Source organism: Convolutriloba macropyga, chromosome 4, assembly GCF_964194025.1.
Source record: "Convolutriloba macropyga chromosome 4, txConMacr16.3, whole genome shotgun sequence".
NCBI lineage: Eukaryota > Metazoa > Xenacoelomorpha > Acoela > Convolutidae > Convolutriloba > Convolutriloba macropyga.
The window spans coordinates 74,515,898-74,534,657 of record NC_134471.1 but is presented as its reverse complement, the minus strand read 5'-3'; the positions used below and the strand labels follow the sequence as shown (position 1 = coordinate 74,534,657).

Here is an 18,760-nt window from a genome sequence, read left to right as displayed (position 1 = left end):
GGCACGGTACGACTGAACAGCTAAACTCGCCGAAGACCACTCTCATTTTGCATCAAGTAATGCTACTAGCATGAAAAAGTTACCAGAAAATCGAAGTAAACATTTTAACTTGATCAACAAAATCATTATCATGTCAATTTCAAATTTGTCTCAGCAAATTACAGCCAAACGTCATGCTGAAGTCAGAAAACTTTCAATGTGATCTATTCGCTTAAGAAGGCAACCACGCAGCTAAAATGCACATCGAAAAACTGCAGTGGCAAGGTGAAAGCACTCCTCGTTGAATTCAAAATTATTTCCTGTTTTTTTATATAGAGAATAGGCAACTGTTTTTCAAATTCGTTGAGGCAAAAGCAAAGGACATAAAAATGGCAAACCGAGCTGGAGCTTCAATGACAGGTCTGCGATTCATTACAATTCATTCCAACGGATTTACGAGCATTTATCGACCCAGACAAAGATGCTCTAATATTCGAGCATTCTGCAAATTGTAGATTTTGTTCCTTCCATATTTTTCGCAATCAAAGAGGAAGTGTCATGTCCAATGGGATAATTGATAAGATCGGCTTCGAAAAAGTGCAATAGGAAAGGTTGAACCAATCGCAGTAGCATCATACAGCTATTTAACGCACTGGGATTACTGGCCTTTGGCATTTGCCGGGCCACCAGTTTTTTTAGTACGGTAAACGCTACAGTTTGAGGAGCCTTTGTCCTGACTCAACAACAGTAGGCTAGGATACCAATGGCCATTAATAACACGGTTTCAAGTAGCTGATATCTGTGGGGTGCTGCTGCTGATCGTTGGTTGCGATCTGAATGGAATACTCATAGTTCTTCTATCAACCCCGCGTTACAGCAGCTATCGTTTTTCTTTCGCAAAAAAAAATTAAAACTGCCTTCAGCTAAGAGGTTTTTCTAAACAATTAAAAATTAAAGGGATGGTCACGTCAAAATTAAATTTAATTGGAGTGAGTTAACGAACTCTAATATTTAATGCTCTAATACTCAGTTTGAGTTGCTCTCTTTGTAGAAGTTCAACTCCAATAAAAGACTGAAAAAGGAAGATCACATTAATGCTAATTTAATGTGAATTGGGTTGTCAAGCATTACTATCTTTTGCTCTAGTACTCAGTTTTAGACGGACTGCTCTAGAAATAATGCTTCAATTTTGATAAGCTGCATAATTCATGTTGAGATCCCTTTGATGCTTAATGATGTCAAATGGCACATACTTCAAATGGATGGCAAATAATTGCTCTGGATTACATTTTGATAGCTATGGGCACAGAAACTCTAAGGAACTACAAAACTGTCCTTCAGCGAACCGTTAGCAGATGTTTGCCAGAGTTAGGTGCTTTTCAGTCTTAACGGGGCTCTTTAACGCAGATCAACGGTACTTAAATTGTCGGTTTTTTAACCCACAACGCTATGTCAGGTGCCAAATCTCAGCATTCAGAAGCTTGATATTGTCCTCTCAAAAACAATGAATGGAATTGTGTTTGTATCAACATTTCAAAATAGTCCTGACATTACAAACACAACTTATGAGTTACCGTCAGACTCCAATCTTTGTAATGTAGTTTTGCATCCCTTTATAATCAACCCCTGCAACGCGGAACGGGACAACTTGAAACGACGTTCAATTTAAATCCATAACTTGAGGATTTACGAATGTTCATTGGCCCAGACAGAGTTGTTCTAATATTCGTAAATTCTGAAATTTGTAGATTTTATTTTCACTCCATTTCCTCAGTGGAATAGGAAGTATCACGTTCATTCTTTATTAGGTATGTTGATATCAGGTTATAATAGATAAGATGTTCTTCGAAAAATGAGCTAGGAGAGGTTGGACAATTTTCAGCATCACCCAAAGCTAATTACGCTTTGGGATTACAGGCCATTTGCATTTGTCACCCTTCCATTGTCGAGTCAGGGCAAACGCTACAGTTTGGGGGAGAAGATTCCTGACGATAAATCCTCAAACTGTAGCGTTTTTCCTGACTCAACAATTGAAGAATGGGAAAATACCAATGACCAGTAATCACAAATCGTTAAATAGCTCTTTGATGCTGCTGCGATTTGTTCAATCTTTCCTCGCTCATTTTTCTGAAGCCGATCTTGTCTATTATATCTGGATATCAACATACCTAATAAAGATTGGACTTGGCACTTCCATTTCACTGAGAATGAAATGGAGCGAACAATAAATCTACAACCATTTGCAGAATTTGCGAATATTAACGCTTCTCTCTCTCTCTCTCTTTCTCTCTCTCTCTAAGTCGATAAACATTCCTTTGTGAACAAATTTACAAGAGTTCGTGAAGTAGTCATCAGTGCAAATAGGTCTCATGCTAAGAAACGCAAAAATAACAATAGTGGGTCCAATAGCGCGCAAAACATCCTATCTCAAAATCTAATTCACTTTGGCTTAAACAACAACATTAGGTTTCAACATGGAAATCATATCAACCAGAAACCTAATCTTTTGAAGAGCAACTTTGATCGGGCACGGTACGACTGAATATCTCAAGTCGCCAAAGAGCACTCTCACTTTTCATCAAGTTTTGCTGTCTGTCTCCTTTCTTTTTACATAGAGAATAGGCATCTGTTTTCAAATTCGTTGAGGCAAAAGCAGAGGACATAAACATGGCAAACCGAGCTAGAGCTTCAATGACAGGTCTGCGAATCAATATAGTTCATTCCAAAGGTTTTACGAAGTTTTATCGACCCAGACAACGATGCTTATATTTGCGCATTCTGCAAATTGTAGATTTTGCTCCCTCCGTATTTTTCTGTCAAAGTGGAAGTTTCATGTCCGATCTTTATTAAGTATGTTGATATCAAGGGATAATAGATAAGATTGGCTGCGAACGAGTGAGCTAGGAAAGATGGAACTGTTCTCAGTAGTAGCTCACAGCTAGTTAGCGCTCTGGGATTACTGGCCTTTGGCATCTGCCGAGCCTCCTGTTTTTTAGTCAGGTAAACGCTAGTTTGAGGAGCGTTTGTCCTGACTCAACAACAGGAGGCTGGGATACCAAAGGCCATCAATCACACGGTGTCAAATAGCTGATATCTGTGGGGTGCTGCTGCTGATCTTTGGTTGCGATCTGAATGGAATACTAATAGTTATTCTATCAACCCCGCGTGGTAGCAACTATCTTTTTTCTTTCGCAAAAAAATTAAAACTGCCTTCAGTTAGGAGGTTTGCTAAACAATTAAAAAATTAAAGGGATGGTCACGTCAAAATTAATTTTAATTGGAGTGAGTTAACGAACTCTAATATTTATTGCTCTAATACTCAGTTTGAGTTGCTCTCTGTAGAAGTTCAACTCAAATAAAAGACTGAAAAAGGAAGATCACATTAATGCTAATTTAACGTGAATTGAGTTTACGAGCATTACTATTTTTTGCTCTAGTTCTCAGTTTTAGCCGGACTGCCCTAGAAATTATTCCTCCATTTTTCCTAAATTGCATAATTCATGTTGAGAGCCATTTGATCCTTAGCGATGTTAAATGGCAAATACTTGCTCCGGTTTGCCTTTTCAGAGCTATGGGCACAAACACTCTAAGGACCTACAGAACGGTCCTTCAGCGAACCGTTAGTACATAATTGTTGGAATTGGGTGCTTTCCAGTCATAACTGGGTGCTGTACCAAAAATCAAAGTTACTTAAATTTTCGGTTTCGTAACCCACAATGCTATGTCAGGTGCCAAATGTCAGCATACAGAAGCTTGACGTTGTCCTCTCAAAAACAATGAATGGAGTTGTTTAAATGAAATTTTCAAAACTGTCCTGACATTACAAACACAAACTTTTGAGTTACCGTCAGACTCTAATCATTGTAATGTATTAATGGACTCCTTTATTAGCCGCTGCAACGTGGAACGGGAAAATTTGAAACGACGTTTATTTTTAATCCTTAACATGCGCATTTACGAATGTTCATCGGTCCAGACAGAGATGTTCTGATATTCGTAAATTCTGAAGTTTGTAGGTCTTACTTTCACTCCATTTCCTCAGTGAAAATGGAAGTATCACGTTCAATCTTTAGTAGGTGTGTTGATGTCAAGGCATAATAGATAAGATCGGCTTCGAAAAAGTGAGCTAGGAAAGGTTGGACAACTCGCAGCATCACCCACAGCGAATTAGCGCTTTGAGATTACAGGCCTTTGGTATTATTTGCCCAGCCTTCGGTTGTTGAGTCAGGGCAAATGCTACAGTTTTAGGAACGCTTCCTGACGTTAAATCAAACTGTTGCGTTTGTCCTGACTCTTAACAATTTGAAGCTGGCACACTACCAATGGCCAGTAATCACAAAGCGTTAAATAGCTCTTGGCTGTTGCTGGCATCTTCGGCTGCCGTCTGAATGGAATACTGATAGTTCTCCTTTCAACCCCACGTTATAGCAAATAGTTGAACTTCTATAGCAAATTTAGTGGAAAAGGATGGTCATGTTAAAGTTAAATTTATTTGGAGTGAGTGTAAAATCTTTAAAATTTATTGCTCTAATAATGTTTCAGTTGCTCTGATTTCAGGGATTTAACCCCAATAAAATACAAAAGGAAGATCACTTTAATGCTAATTTATTGTAAGCTGAATTAACGTTTATTACCAGTTATTGCTCTAGTACTCAGTTTCAGTCCGACTGACTTACAAATTAATGCTTCAATATACCATTTGGCTCCAATTTGGAATTGAGTTTTGAATTCGAGTTTTTTGGACTCGAATTCTAACTGAATTCCAACTTTTGAGTTAGAAGTTAAACTTCAATGAAAATAAAGCATGATCACATCAAAGCCGGTTTATGTTTAACTGAGTGCACGAGCCTAAATAGTTATTGCTATAGTGGTTACAACTCAAGCAAGCCCAAGTTTGGCTAGCTAGAATGTTGCAACTTGACTCGGGTGTCACCTTAACGTCGAGACTTCAATTGCAGAATCTCGATGAGTAAACTTTTACTGATCAAACTGTAATATCTGCTCCTGATGGACAGTAAAGTGCACAAATAAATAAGAGTTTGGTATTGCAAATCCGATCCGTGTTATAGACAGCTGCCTTGGTGTTTTGGTATAAAGGGATAATAGATAAGATTGGCTTCAAAAAAGCGAGCTAGGAAAAGATTAACAGTTCGCAGCATCACCCCACAGCTAATTAACGCTTTGGGCTTACTTGCCACTGGTATCTGCCCTGCCTCCAGTTGTTGAATCAAGGCAACGTTACAGTTTGAGTAAAAGCTTCCTGACTTTAAATTCATTAATTTGCTTAAGTGGAAACCACGCAGCTATAATACACATCAAAAACTGCCGTGGCAAGGTGAAAAAGATTTTCCGTATTGATTTCATGGTCTTTTTTGTGCGCATTTTCGCTCGACCGATTTTTTGTCTGACTTATTTGACTTTGTCCTCAAAAACGGGATAAACAGGTAGCGCCCAGCGGTCATCAAGTTTCATTGTAGGCCCTTAGCACCGTTTAGTCCTTCAGGTGCTTAGTGTGGTGAAGCCACGTAGATTAAGGTCATTTTAAGGAGTTTTTGAGCCCAAAATGTTGCATTTTGTGTCTTTTCATCATTTTGCGAATTGTTGTTGGGCCAGTCTAAAATTGATTTTGGCTAAAATCGATAAAGGGCGTTTGCAAGACAGAAGTTTTTTAATCCTCATTTCAAGAGCTATTTGTTTTGGTGCATCAATTTTTTTTAAGTTTTTTGAAAATTTTCGTCGATTTTTTTTAGGTTTGTCCAGCCTCAAGAGCCAAGGAACATCCTCTAGGGATTGATAATAGGTTACTGCGTAGCTTCTAGATTTAATGAAATGTTCTTCATGATTTTAACATCAGATTTTAGCATTTATTGACAAATTCCGCACTGCAGCAAATTTTGTAATGTTGTCATTGTTTATGTTTTTCCAGCCCTAGGGGCCAGAAAACCTCCTTTAGGGTTTGATAATAAGTTACTGAAAAATTTATTGGCCATGGAATAGTTTTCAATTTTTCAATATCACAGGTTTTAGTAATTTTTGCTAAAGCTTGAAAATTTTTCAAGTTTTCTAAAATATTCGTCTTTTGTTCAGTTTTTTTTTGCCTCGGCGGCCAGGCAACTTCTTCAGGGTTTGATAGTTTTGAATTCTTTCATTTTTTTGGATCTTTTTGTTTTTTTATTTCGGAACCATTGGCCAAGGTTTGATAATGCGCTGCTGTATACTTTCTAGAGTTAATGAAATTCTTATCAATATTTTAATAATTAGAGTTTTAGCAATTTTTGGTAAACTTTAATTTTTTTTTCAAATTTTCTTTTTTTATCATTAGGATCTTTAGGAGCCAATAAAACTATTTAAGGCTTGAAATAGGGATCCTGCATAGTCTCTGGATACAATGAAATTGTTCTGACGATATTTATATCACGAATTTTTGCAATTTAATAAATTTTGCAATTGTTTTTAAATTTTTGATTTTCGTCATTTTCCAAGTTTAACTATCTTCACTGGCCATTGAAGCGTTTGAAGTCTTGCATATGGGTTAAAAGATAGAGCTCCAGAGAGTAAAAAATGGTTGGGAACATTTTTTCACTGCTGGAAACTAGCACTTCAGTTTTTTATTATTTACTATCGAGGCTGGAAAACTAGAAGTTGCAGAGTCGAATCTCAGCATGGAAAATATTCATAGTTCTATCTCTCTCTCTCTCTCTCTCTCTCTCTCTCTCTCTCTCTCTATCTTTGTCTCTCTCTCTCTCTCTCTCTCTCTCTCTCTCTCTCCCTCCCTCTCCCTCTCTGTCGGTTGGTTTTTCTGTCCTCTTTCTTGTTCACGTTTTTTCTTTTGCCTTGACACTTTTGTTGATGCCACACTTATGTGGCGTGATTCCATCATCTATTACTCTCATAAGCGCTGACTTATATTAGAAATAGAACATATTTTTTAAAACCATAAATGACTTAACTAGCACTTCTTAGGAAATCATAGTTAATTACTGTCAGTTTGTAGCAATTATATTAGTCCTGTTGGTCTTCTTCGCTTGACCGAGTTTTCATCTGACCAGTTGAATTTTTTCCTCAGAAATGGGATATAGAGGTAGCGCCCAGTGGGCATTAAGTTTTTTAAGAGCCTTTAAGCTCACTAGTCCCCAACTATGCGATTCACAGAAATTGATTTGGAGATTATACTTATGGTGTGAAGATTATCCCCCACCCCACCCATTCGTCCCGCACCCCACCCCAACTCACCCACCGGCCCCCCAACAGCCCCCAATCCGCACCCCTGCACATTAGTCCTTAAGGGCTGCGAAAATTTTCATTTAGCACACAAAATTTCATTTAATGATATTTTTCGTTTCAATTGATCCAGTAACATTGTCTGATCCCGAAGATAATGGGAAAGCCTAATTATCGATCCCGACGTCGGCGGACAGTGCAACACTACCGGAACCGTAACGTAGTTCCTCAATCCCAGCAGTAAGATTGTAACATCTACGGTTGCCTGCGTTTATCGAAACTAAGACGACCGTCTTGAGGTGCTTCTCGGTAGGCGTCTGCCGCTTAGATCTAATGAGAGCAGATACGTACTCCCTAAGCCAACGTGATCAAATTGCAATGGCATAGGGCTGTTCGTTAGTGGTATTGATTACGATGGGTGATTTATCACCAACAAAAGATGATGGAATTCGGTTGTTTGGTTATTAGAATATGCTTTTAGGTGATTTTACGCCTAGGTAGAATTGGTTGTGGCTTACGGGCGTCAGCTGACGTACGTTCAGTGTGTATTCCAGGTGACAAAATTTAGTCAACGTCTCATTGGTGAGGTAATATGTACCGAGAATTGACTGCCGTAATCTCAAAACTACGAACCAGCCTGTCATAGGTTTAACCCTGGTGTGGTGGACTGGGCGAATTGAACCTCCATTCAAAGCTTTTATGCGCAAGTTGCAGGGCAATGTTAATAATTTTGCATTTTTTTCAATCTCTCACAGAGTTCGTTTTCTGGCCAACTCGTAGCCGGCAAACCCGGTGGAAGACAAACCGCTGCACTCTCATTATACAGGAGCTGGTATCCTCGGAAGGAACGTCTTCAAATTGGACAGAACCAGTATTCAGAAGAGAAAACACAAGTTCGTCTCGGTAGTCTGACGAACGCTAACGGAGAGTGGTCCAAAGTAATCAATCCCTGTGTTTATGAAGTGAGCTGACTGGTACGCGAGTCTCTCCGTTGTGAGGTATGCCATGATCGGTTGAATGATTGCAGCGCTGAACTCTCTGCATATGACGAAGCTGGGCTTAATGGCAATTAACGATGACGGTTGGTTACGCCTGACTTTCAGGCGTAAACAATCGATGCTCTGTTGCTAAAATGTATGGCGTGTGTCTAACAAAATGAAGGCAAACTCAAACTCAAATAGTCGCTTAAAACAACCAGGTCAGTGTATGAGATCATTGGGTCCAATAAATGGTAATAATTGCGCGAAGAAACTACTCTGCTTTGTGGTTAGAGACGCTGTCATTGGGAGTGAAGAATCACTGATCAAAATACTATAGTGCTGCCGTCAACAAGATGTATTGAGTTCTTTGTTCCTTAATGGGCTTGGTTACGGGTACCGCTACAGATAAGGTGCAGTTATCATATTCTTTGAATACAACGCCTAGCTTGATGTCGACGACGCAACTAATTGAATGAAAGAAAAGTGGCAGAAAAATTTCAGACTACAAAACTTCAGCGGACATATACCATGCGTGCCAGCAGCTGCCGGTTTGTCATAAATCACAGGTAAATAGGTCTTGAGAGCTTCCACCAGGCTCGTAGAGATCAAGATGTTGGAATGGTTCTTAAATATTTTTTATCTATAGTTTGTTCTTAGGCAACTACGGAAATCCACACTTTGCGAGGAACCTATCAAGTGTTCCGTTTCATGACTCGTCATCCACAACTCTATCTGTTGACTATTTATCTATTGTCAACTGTCTTTCAAAGTATTTGAGCACCTACAGTTAACAGTGCGACAAGACCAATTGGGTAGTAGATCTTGGAATTTTTTGTGTCGGTGCTAATAGTACACTGGCTGGCAGCAAATGCCGTTGTGGTTGTGATACCACTTTAAAAAAGTATAGTCATTCCTTCTTGTGTGAAACGATAACTTTAGTTCAGTAAATTGAGGAGACCATCAGCTCGGTCGACCATATCTGGCACTTCCTTAACAATTTTTGGTCCGCTTGAACCCACCTACATGGAGATTATGTAACAATTTCTATCTCGTAAGGGCCTTGAGAGAAGCCTTTAAATCTAATTAATTGCCCGTGCAGATGTTCACAAGGTTTTGCGTTTTTACTCGCTGCAGTGCGTAGTTCTAGCATGTGAGCGAGTCTTTTGCCCGAAAAATGTAGCGTGCATGCTTACGTAAAACATTTGAGGTCACAAAAAGCGCCAATTTGGCTGATCACACGGGAGAACTCAGTACTTGAATGCGCCATACGACCCCATTTCGTACCATAAATTCACTTTACTATTCGGTTTGAAAGCGGTTCATGATTGCTTTGAAACTGTAAGACTAAAACTGAAGAATGACGTTAAAGGGCGCCGCTGAAAATCCAAACTATATGCAAACGAGTTGCGAGCCTTTCTCGTGGGCAGTAACTGTTTCACTTAGGCAGATCGCGTGATACGCATCCAGTCCAATTATCGCGATGTTTCCATAGCAGTATGTTACAGGGTCTAAAAGTGAAGGTAAGTTTACTGCAGTTCTGGATCTATTTGTATCAAGGATATCTGCACTCACATTCATGTTATTTTTTGCGTAATGACTCATTTTGAAGGCTTCAATTCCTTGGTTGTTGCATGGCGTTAAAGTTAGTTCAACCAACTTCGTGTCAATAAGCTCCTTGGTATTTATACTCATAGTTTTATTGCAGGACCGTGCAAGCTAAGTCTGTGTGCAAGACTATTGGACACCAAGGGCTACTGCATGCGGCATCCCACAAACCTACAGCCGTGGTATCGTTACCGAAAATTTTCAAATCTGCAATTCAGGCAATTGAAGGAGGGCTCTTACCTTGCTCACAGATTTTTATTCTAATTGTAGACTTACTCGACTCTTGCAAACAGGGTTTGCTGGGCCATGCTCTGGCATTAGAATTAATGTTGCTGTTAGCTGTGGAGGATTTATTTATGGTTTTTGTTTCTTGATCCATAGAGAAAAAGGTTGTGGGAGCTGCTGCAACCCTCCTTCCTGGGATGGGTAATGCCGCAACACATGTTTTCCCTAAAGCATGAGAACCACAGATTTGTACAAGCCAATTCCTTTGCTCGCTACACGTGATTTTTTCCTAATCACACAAGGATACCAGAGGGGGTGGTTGCCTATGCAGCTGGTTTATGTGTTATTTTTGTTGGCAGTGGTTTCTCGAAGAAATTTTAGCCTTGGTTACGGAGTTGGTTTTGACGGCAGCTGTTGTTGTTGACGTTTGTTTCAACAAGTGATTTCCTCGGCCTCTTGAGCTGATCGTCAAAATCAAGAGTTGTCTGCCTAATCCACTGTTTCTGGGCCCTGAAGAGTTAAAGTTTCTTTCATACTGGGCGGCATCCATTTCAGAGCCGTGCTAAAAATCGAGGTGCGATTGCAGTCAGGGTCCAATGAAAGTGACCTGAGGACGCCGACAAGAGTTGATGGTGTCGGAGTAGCTTTTTATCACTACTCCGAATGTTCAAAAGTGGGAAATTGCTGAGTTTGTCCAAATGTGCACTGACGACGCCCGCTGGCTGACCAAACTTTCGTTTCATTGTCTTAAGTCCGTCTTTCTACTTTAGGCCTCAGATTGTGACCTCAAAAATGGCAGCTCTTGCTTTCCCTGTAACGATTTCTAAGTTACGTCGATTTGACGTAATATGCCATGGACTGAGGGTTGATTGCACTTTCAAATTGCCGTACCGTTCATGCCAATGCAAATGGTTGACATTGTGCTGAGACGGTTTCGATTCTGGCAAGAGACCCCTCTTGCTGCCAGTTGTTTCAGCCAACTCTCTAATTTTTTTTTCGCATTTGTGGCCGGGAAGAGGGGTGGGCTAGACCTCCCCGAGAGCAGAGATTTATTGGTTTGGAAAAGTTGTTGGTTGAACCAGCAAAAAAAAATAACGCAGGGAGGTATTGAACAGATTGTGGAACATTAGACAGAGATTGGACGGGTGTTGCATTTTGCAAAAATAAAGTGTTTTTGGAGGGTTTTGTTGCGGTGATCAACAACTGATTCCGGCATGATCAATGTGATCATTGGTTTTGGGATCATGATGGTTTGAGTTTGAAAGTGCATTGATGGAGCGCGAAGTGCAATGGATTTTTCGATTGGGCAATGCAACTCGGAAGATCCAAACTCGGTTCATTTGATGCATCCGAAATGTTCCCGGGTGTTGATCCAATCTTGAACATGTTTCGTGCCCTTGAACGAGTTTTTCTCGGAACAATGAGCTGACCTCTCCTGTTTTTGCGAATGCATAGTGATGAGTTGTCCATCAACTCAATTTCGTCAATTGCAGTATAGCAGCTACGCGTTTACGAAAATCTTTTTCAAGCTGCAGATTTTCCTGTTGCTTTTTTCTGGGTTTTTTAAGAAGGCATGTGAGAAGTGTTTTTGTGCTCTTGTATGTTCTGCTCTGTTGTCTGTCAGTCCGAAGAATCAATGGAACTTCTAGCATGAATTGTGGTCTAGTTTCAGATCAAATCTAGTGTAAAATCAAATCTAGTGTAAGATCAAATCTAGTGTAAGTTCAAAGAAACCCTGATTTTTATCATTCACTATAGTGGGATATTTTTTGCGATCAAGCATTTGATCTTAAATTGTCTATGTCGTCTCTGACTGTTGTAATATACAGTTATAAACATAGTCATACACCTGTCATTATACAGTTGAAACCTATTATCATATATGGCAAGGTACTACATCATGCAAAGTACTGTGCAATGTGAAAATGATAACAGAAAGCATAATAGAATTAGCTGAAAAGGAAACAGTAAAAAATTGAGAGAGTAGAAAACTCGAAATGGGCTAATGCAGTAAATAAAACACAAACCAACCCGTAATTTAAGTAAGTCACGCGACCAGATAGATATCATAAACTACGGAGGAGTAAGAGGCATTTAATTGGTTGTACAACTCTAGCTCATCAAACGCTTCGGGCACAGAGAGTTTTACGACGGCCTTTGGAGAGTTCTCCGTTGGGAATGACGACTGATAAAAGAAGGTTGTTCTTATGCGTTAGCACTATTGTTAGAGGTTTCAGCTCAAGCGTAGGATTTTGGTGTAATTTAAGTTAACTAGGTTCTTTTTGTTTACATCTATACACAATGTCTTAAGTGGATAGTTAAGCGTATCATTAAATGGAGTACTACTTTTGTTCTGAGTGGAAATTTCAAGAGTTCCCGCGTATGCTATTGCTGTACGCTCTTGATTTTCTCAAGCACTGCAATAAGCTGCAAAGTTTTGAAATGCTTACTGTTATTTGTGCGATGACAAGAAACATAATTGCTAACTGCCTCATTCCAGACAACTAGCTGATTTTTATTTCGAGAGAATGGACTCAGTTGAAACTGAAAAATTATCGCACTCTATAATAGTGTTTCAACAGCGTTTGAAGTTGAGATCAGACAATTTTACAATGGACAGCCCGATTTGAGAACATCAATTAATTTCGATACCAAATTTGGACTAACTGGCCTAACTTCAACTTTTTTAGACTGGATTTTACATTACTTTTTATTTAATCGTATATTAGCAATCCATGTTATTTTTGTTCGGATGACATTTTCGTGACGTTTTCAAATTTGTTCAATAAATTGAGTTCGTTTTCTTGCTTCTGGTTTTTTAAGGCCAGATTGCTCTTTCAACTCAGAGGCCGCAGATGGTACTCAGGTTGATCAATTCGCTGTTTTTCTTTTTCTCCAAGAAATTAAATATAAATGGTGAGCAAGAAATTAAATTTCTCCAAGAAATTAAATATAAAATTAATTGTCAATAAACTGAGCGGAATGTACTAAAATTATGGTGGTACATTTGCTGCAAATGTAAATGCCGAAACGTAAATGTACAACGACGAAGTTGAGTTCAAGTCTGAAAGAGGTTATGTTTTCCCCGTGTTCTGGTTTAGCCAAGTTCACTCAAAACTGCTTTCATTGAATATCCCTGAGTGCTTCATATGAGTGCTTCACCCTCCACTACAGAAAGGACTTTGAATAAACGGGTGATCATTGTCTTGTACCTAGTTGTAATGAGTTTGGGCTGATTGGTGTTTGTTTCTGTGACAACATCTTTGGGATCTTGGGCAAAACTTTGCACCCTTGTCATGTTTTGTCTCTGTTTAGCGTCAGTCTTGAATCTGATCCTCTGAAGTTGAGTAATTTTAGCAATGCTGGATCCGAGAACAGTCAAAACCAGCTCCTGAAAAGTTGATAATTCGATACAGAACCAGAATCTAAAATTGTTTCCAAACAGAAGGAAATCGCTTTAACAATTTTTGAAAAAAAAATCAATCACAACGGTGCCAGGTACAAAATCGGTTTTCTGTTCAATTTGACTGAAAATTACAAAACAACTAACCAGTAACAAAGGCTCAACTGAGCAGTCTGCACGACCGTCTCGCAAAAGATAATAAGTTTCGCCAACTATGCAAAGCATTTATGCAAACAGACCTGGAATGGGATGTGAGTTTTATTTGATAAACTGCAACCAGATAAGGTGTGGTGTCTTCCCACCAGCCAGTATGCAACCCAAATGGTCGACGGTCAATATGAAAGTGCATTCTTCCAAAAGTTAAGATCAGGGGGTCTTTCGTTAACTACTGGGGAATAAGCAAAGCAACGGTAGAGCAGTACTGGAACTGAAAAGTCGAATAAATAGGAAACGCCGTAACTGGATCTTAGTTCTTAGAGTTTTCGGTATCTGAGACACAATTATTAGAAAAAGAATGTTCTCAATAATGTAGGAAAGCAATGGTTTTTGCAGGCGAACCTTATTTTGCTGGTATGGTGTGAGGTGTTTCATCTTGTCATATTGTGCAATAGGATCTAAGCATTGATGTTCCTTTGGGAGCATCTCTGCAAACTTGCATTCCCTGAATCTCACTTTGACTGGATCTTTTGCTTTGATCAGTTTGGTAGCAATCTCTCCACAATCCCGAAGTACGCCAGGTGGCGATCAGACGTAGAAAATTGACTGATTACTTGTAAATCGGGAGTGCGTAACAATATGCCCTGTTTGCGTTAAAACCCTGTGCACGTTGACTTTCTTGTGGTGGTCCACAAAGAGAATTGTGAAAGAATGACCCACAGCTGCGTCAGGGTCTTGCATTTCCTGAATGAAATTCAATATATCAGCCATTGAAGTCATTCAGAAGCTTACAGATGCTTAAAGCCAAAATTTTGAGAAGTTTAAGCAGTGCAAATATTTGTGTCAAGTGAATGTAGACAAGAACTTGTCGGATTTCAAACGGTTTCCTAGTCCTTGGTGATATTTGACCAGGCACATGGTTTTAGTGAATTTACCTTTCTGTTGCCACAGATCACTAGGGCGTGATGATAGTAGAGAGTGAGATGAACCATGATATTTTGACAAAGAATCGTAGTGCTGCATTAGAGCGTTATAGTATTTGGTAGACCGTTCAACTATTTACTCTGCTAAGGATGTTCGAACCTGACCTCAGTTCCTATTGGCTTCAAACTCCTATCATTTCGAGTCTGGAATGCATCCTTTTGGCGGGCGCCATCATCCTGACGTTTGAGTGTACCCACTGCGTTTATTTCCAGCCATAGCTTTCTTGAGAGCCTCGTATCTTCATTGTGTTCCACAGGAATGAACCCTCTTGAACTATTGTTTTATAGAACTCTGTTGTATAGATCACAGAGGACAGAAATGCGATCAGATTCTGTTTTTGAACATCCTAAAGATTTTTCGGGATTGCCGTGGACCACTGAAGTATTATGGTAAGTCATCAGTGTTTGTTCTGTAGTGTCATATCTTCCGTCTGTTGTACTCTGTTCTGTAAGTTGCAAAATAATAGTTGAAAAATGGAGTTAATTAAGTGAATGGTCTGAACCTGAGTGAATTATTAGTTTGCAGAATTCAGATCGTTTTAAATTTGTATTGGCCGTTTTGAATGATATGTGGAACTGTTCCCAAAGCTCTCCACCCCTGAACCCCCCCACCCCCACCCACCCACCCACTGCCCTGTGACTATGAGTTTTATTTTTGTTAGCATATTTGAGCAACATAATGGGTGGTTTCACATTGATAATGCTATTCATGCCGCAACTGATGAGAGGTGGAACCAGTCATTAGAATCCATTTGTCGCTATAAACGGTAAAGCTATTAACTACGGATGGCCATATTCTACAAGAAGAATAAAAAGTTTTTTAATAGCCGCACAGCGATAGCTGGGGCTATTATTGGCCTTCTCTTGGTTTTTTTACGACTCGAAGAGGAGTATTGGTTTTCTCTCGATCTTTTTCTTTTTTTACAGGAAGTAGAATTGTTCACGCGGCATTTTCACCTAAAAGCGAAAATGAGAAAAGCTGTCTCGGTGAACAGATTTTCGCTAAGCGAGAGAAGTTTTTTGATCATGTGCTTCGTTTAGTGAATGCCTTTTTGACTTTGAAAAGTAGTTTTTGACTGAATGGCACATATAGATACCGTTTTTAGCCGTTTTTTGGACTAAGTGGCCCATTTTTTTTTTTGCTTTTAATTTGGTTTCTTATAGAAATAAAGTTTATTCGTTACTATATTGAAATGTCGACCTCGGAAATTGATTCCACAGTGTTTTGCAGAGCCTGAAAATGCGTTTCAAGTTGAAAATTGGCACATATTTCTTGATTTTTTAGTTAATTCTTGGCCTTTTTTTTCTATTAATTTCTTCATTTTTGGATCTTTTAACCGTCTTTTTGTCAAAAATCAGTTAATATGGCAACTTCTCTTTGATATTTCATATACTCAACGCCTCTTTCTACCTCGATGTCATTTTATTTTATAAATTTACATATGCTAATCCGATTTTGGTTGTTTTTTCCGATTTTGGTCAGTTTTTTTGTTTGTATTTTGGTTGTAATTGCTAGAAATGGTCTTTTTGTGCAACATGAGGGACTTCAATTTCGTTTCAATAAAAATTCAATCATTTTTTGGCGTTAGGTTTCGAAAAACAGTTAAAAGAAGAATAAAAAGTTTTTTAATAGCCGCACAGCGATAGCTGGGGCTATTATTGGCCTTCTCTTGGTTTTTTTGCGACTCGAAGAGGAGTATTGGTTTTCTCTCGATCTTTTTCTTTTTTTACAGGAAGTAGAATTGTTCACGCGGCATTTTCACCTAAAAGCGAAAATGAGAAAAGCTGTCTCGGTGAACAGATTTTCGCTAAGCGAGAGAAGTTTTTTGATCATGTGCTTCGTTTAGTGAATGCCTTTTTGACTTTGAAAAGTAGTTTTTGACTGAATGGCACATATAGATACCGTTTTTAGCCGTTTTTTGGACTAAGTGGCCCATTTTTTTTGCTTTTAATTTGGTTTCTTATAGAAATAAAGTTTATTCGTTACTATATTGAAATGTCGACCTCGGAAATTGATTCCACAGTGTTTTGCAGAGCCTGAAAATGCGTTTCAAGTTGAAAATTGGCACATATTTCTTGATTTTTTAGTTAATTCTTGGCCTTTTTTTTCTATTAATTTCTTCATTTTTGGATCTTTTAACCGTCTTTTTGTCAAAAATCAGTTAATATGGCAACTTCTCTTTGATATTTCATATACTCAACGCCTCTTTCTACCTCGATGTCATTTTATTTTATAAATTTACATATGCTAATCCGATTTTGGTTGTTTTTTCCGATTTTGGTCAGTTTTTTTGTTTGTATTTTGGTTGTAATTGCTGGAAATGGTCTTTTTGTGCAACATGAGGGACTTCAATTTCGTTTCAATAAAAATTCAATCATTTTTTGGCGTTAGGTTTTGAAAAACAGTTACAACTTTTTCATAAATGCTGTCTTAGAAGTTTTTTGTATTTATAAATTCTGCTTTTTCCTATTTTTTGTTCTCTTAAGGAGAATAGATCCTTGTATCGGATGATTAGTTATCTTTTATATGTCTTGAAAGCTGAACAATGAAATGTATTCGTTTTTCTTGAATTTTTTATTGATTTTTAACTTTCAAAAATCAAGAATGTGTTTTTGTTACGGTGTTTCTTACTTTGTGCCCATATTCTTCACATTCTAGTGAGTATCTTTCTACCTTTGTCATGGGACCTACATATATTTTCGGTATATTGATTTTTTCAGTTGTTAAAAATGAATGATTTCAGCTTTTTCTTAGATTTTCGTCATTTCTTTGGTTTGCATTTGATTTGATTCAACATAAGGCAGTACTGAGAGTTTGATAGCAAGCCTTTTCCTCATTTTCCACTTAAGGCTATTTACTGCAACTTTCTTCGGGCCTTGGTATTAAATTAAGACTTTTTGCCTTTGAATATTTTTCCTGCTGCTTATGTCTTTTCTATGACCAATTTAATTTTTGAATTAGTATGAAATCATGTTATCTAGAATATGTACAACAATGAACAAGTGTGTGTTGTTTTTTGTCCTAATTGCGGTGATTAGAAGTGTATTTATAGGTGTTCTCTGATTATTAAATTTGTGCTTTCTGTTTTGAAAAGATTTAACTTAGTTTCTAAGATTTTTATCTGCCGTTTGCTTTCGCGATCTTTTTCGGATTAAAATCATGAATTATTTGAGGGCAATTGATAACCTTGTCAGCTTTTTCAGTCTATCACTTTTTTGACCACTTTAAGTATTTTGGTTTTTTAACATTACCAAACGTTTTCAATGGTAAAAAATTTTACTGCATTTTGTTTCTCTTGGTGACAGTGGTTTAAATTTCACCAATTTTCAGAGCAGACCTGGAGAGGTGGTGAGCTAATGGTTTAATACAAAAAGTAGTGGCTTCCGCTGCAATTACGGTTTTGTTAGTGAAGTTTTGATGCTTCGAGTCGCTTCCGGAATTCTTCCGGCTATGTTTTTTATTTCGTCGTCGCGATTTTTGTTACGACCATACGACGTCACAACCACTTCAAATCTGCTTTTTGTTCATTCGTTCATGCAATTTCAACTGAATTGCGTGTGTGACGTCATTTTTCGCTCTTACTGGAGCGAGTTTTTTTGTTCATTCGCGTGATTAAATTTTTGGTCACACTTTGACTTAGCTCACTCTCAAAAATGACTTCCTCACTTTGACATTGACTTTCATTTGCTTTAATTCAAAGAGATAAGGTCAAGTGAGTGCGTGTCACTCTAATTGAAAGTTATTGGAGCGCAGCTAATAGAGGCAGCAAAAACTTATACATGTTTTTAATCAAAATATAACATATCAGCCTTCAATGAAAAGACGAATTTTTTGGCCCGTCTTTTTCACTGTTTTTTTGAGACTGCAGATCTACGAAGCTATTGCGGCTATTTTCTGGCAATCTGCTAGTTATGTTTGTTATTTTGCTTTTTTTGTAGTGCTATAAATTGTTTCTGTTTATAGCGTTCAAAAGTGCTATTGGAGCGTGGAAGATAGTCCACAGACAGTTTTGAGTCCTTGAGAGCAGTAATGTGTATCTTGAGATGCGTTCTTAATGAAGAGTGATCATGAGTTGCGACAGAGCTCGAAGGAGACACCAGGACGGAGGTGTGGTGTGGTGGAGCTGATTGGGGATAACTATGCGAGATTTGCATCAAGAGCAAAAATGTCAACATGAAGGCTTGTAAGTGACCCAAATTTGTACAAT

General features: G+C 38.4%; 1 protein-coding gene across 2 annotated transcripts in view; it reads left to right on the top strand.

The window, feature by feature from the left end:
- Positions 1-18,760, top strand: part of LOC142337895 (uncharacterized) — a 51,683-nt gene that overhangs the window by 32,150 nt on the left and 773 nt on the right. For both annotated transcript variants that reach the window (XR_012758957.1, XM_075387520.1), the window contains exon 2: positions 18,517-18,736. Coding sequence is in view for 1 of the 2 variants with exons in the window: in XM_075387520.1 (XP_075243635.1) it covers positions 18,693-18,736 (44 nt within the window). In the remaining variant the exon portion in view is untranslated. The remainder of the gene's footprint in view (positions 1-18,516; positions 18,737-18,760) is intronic.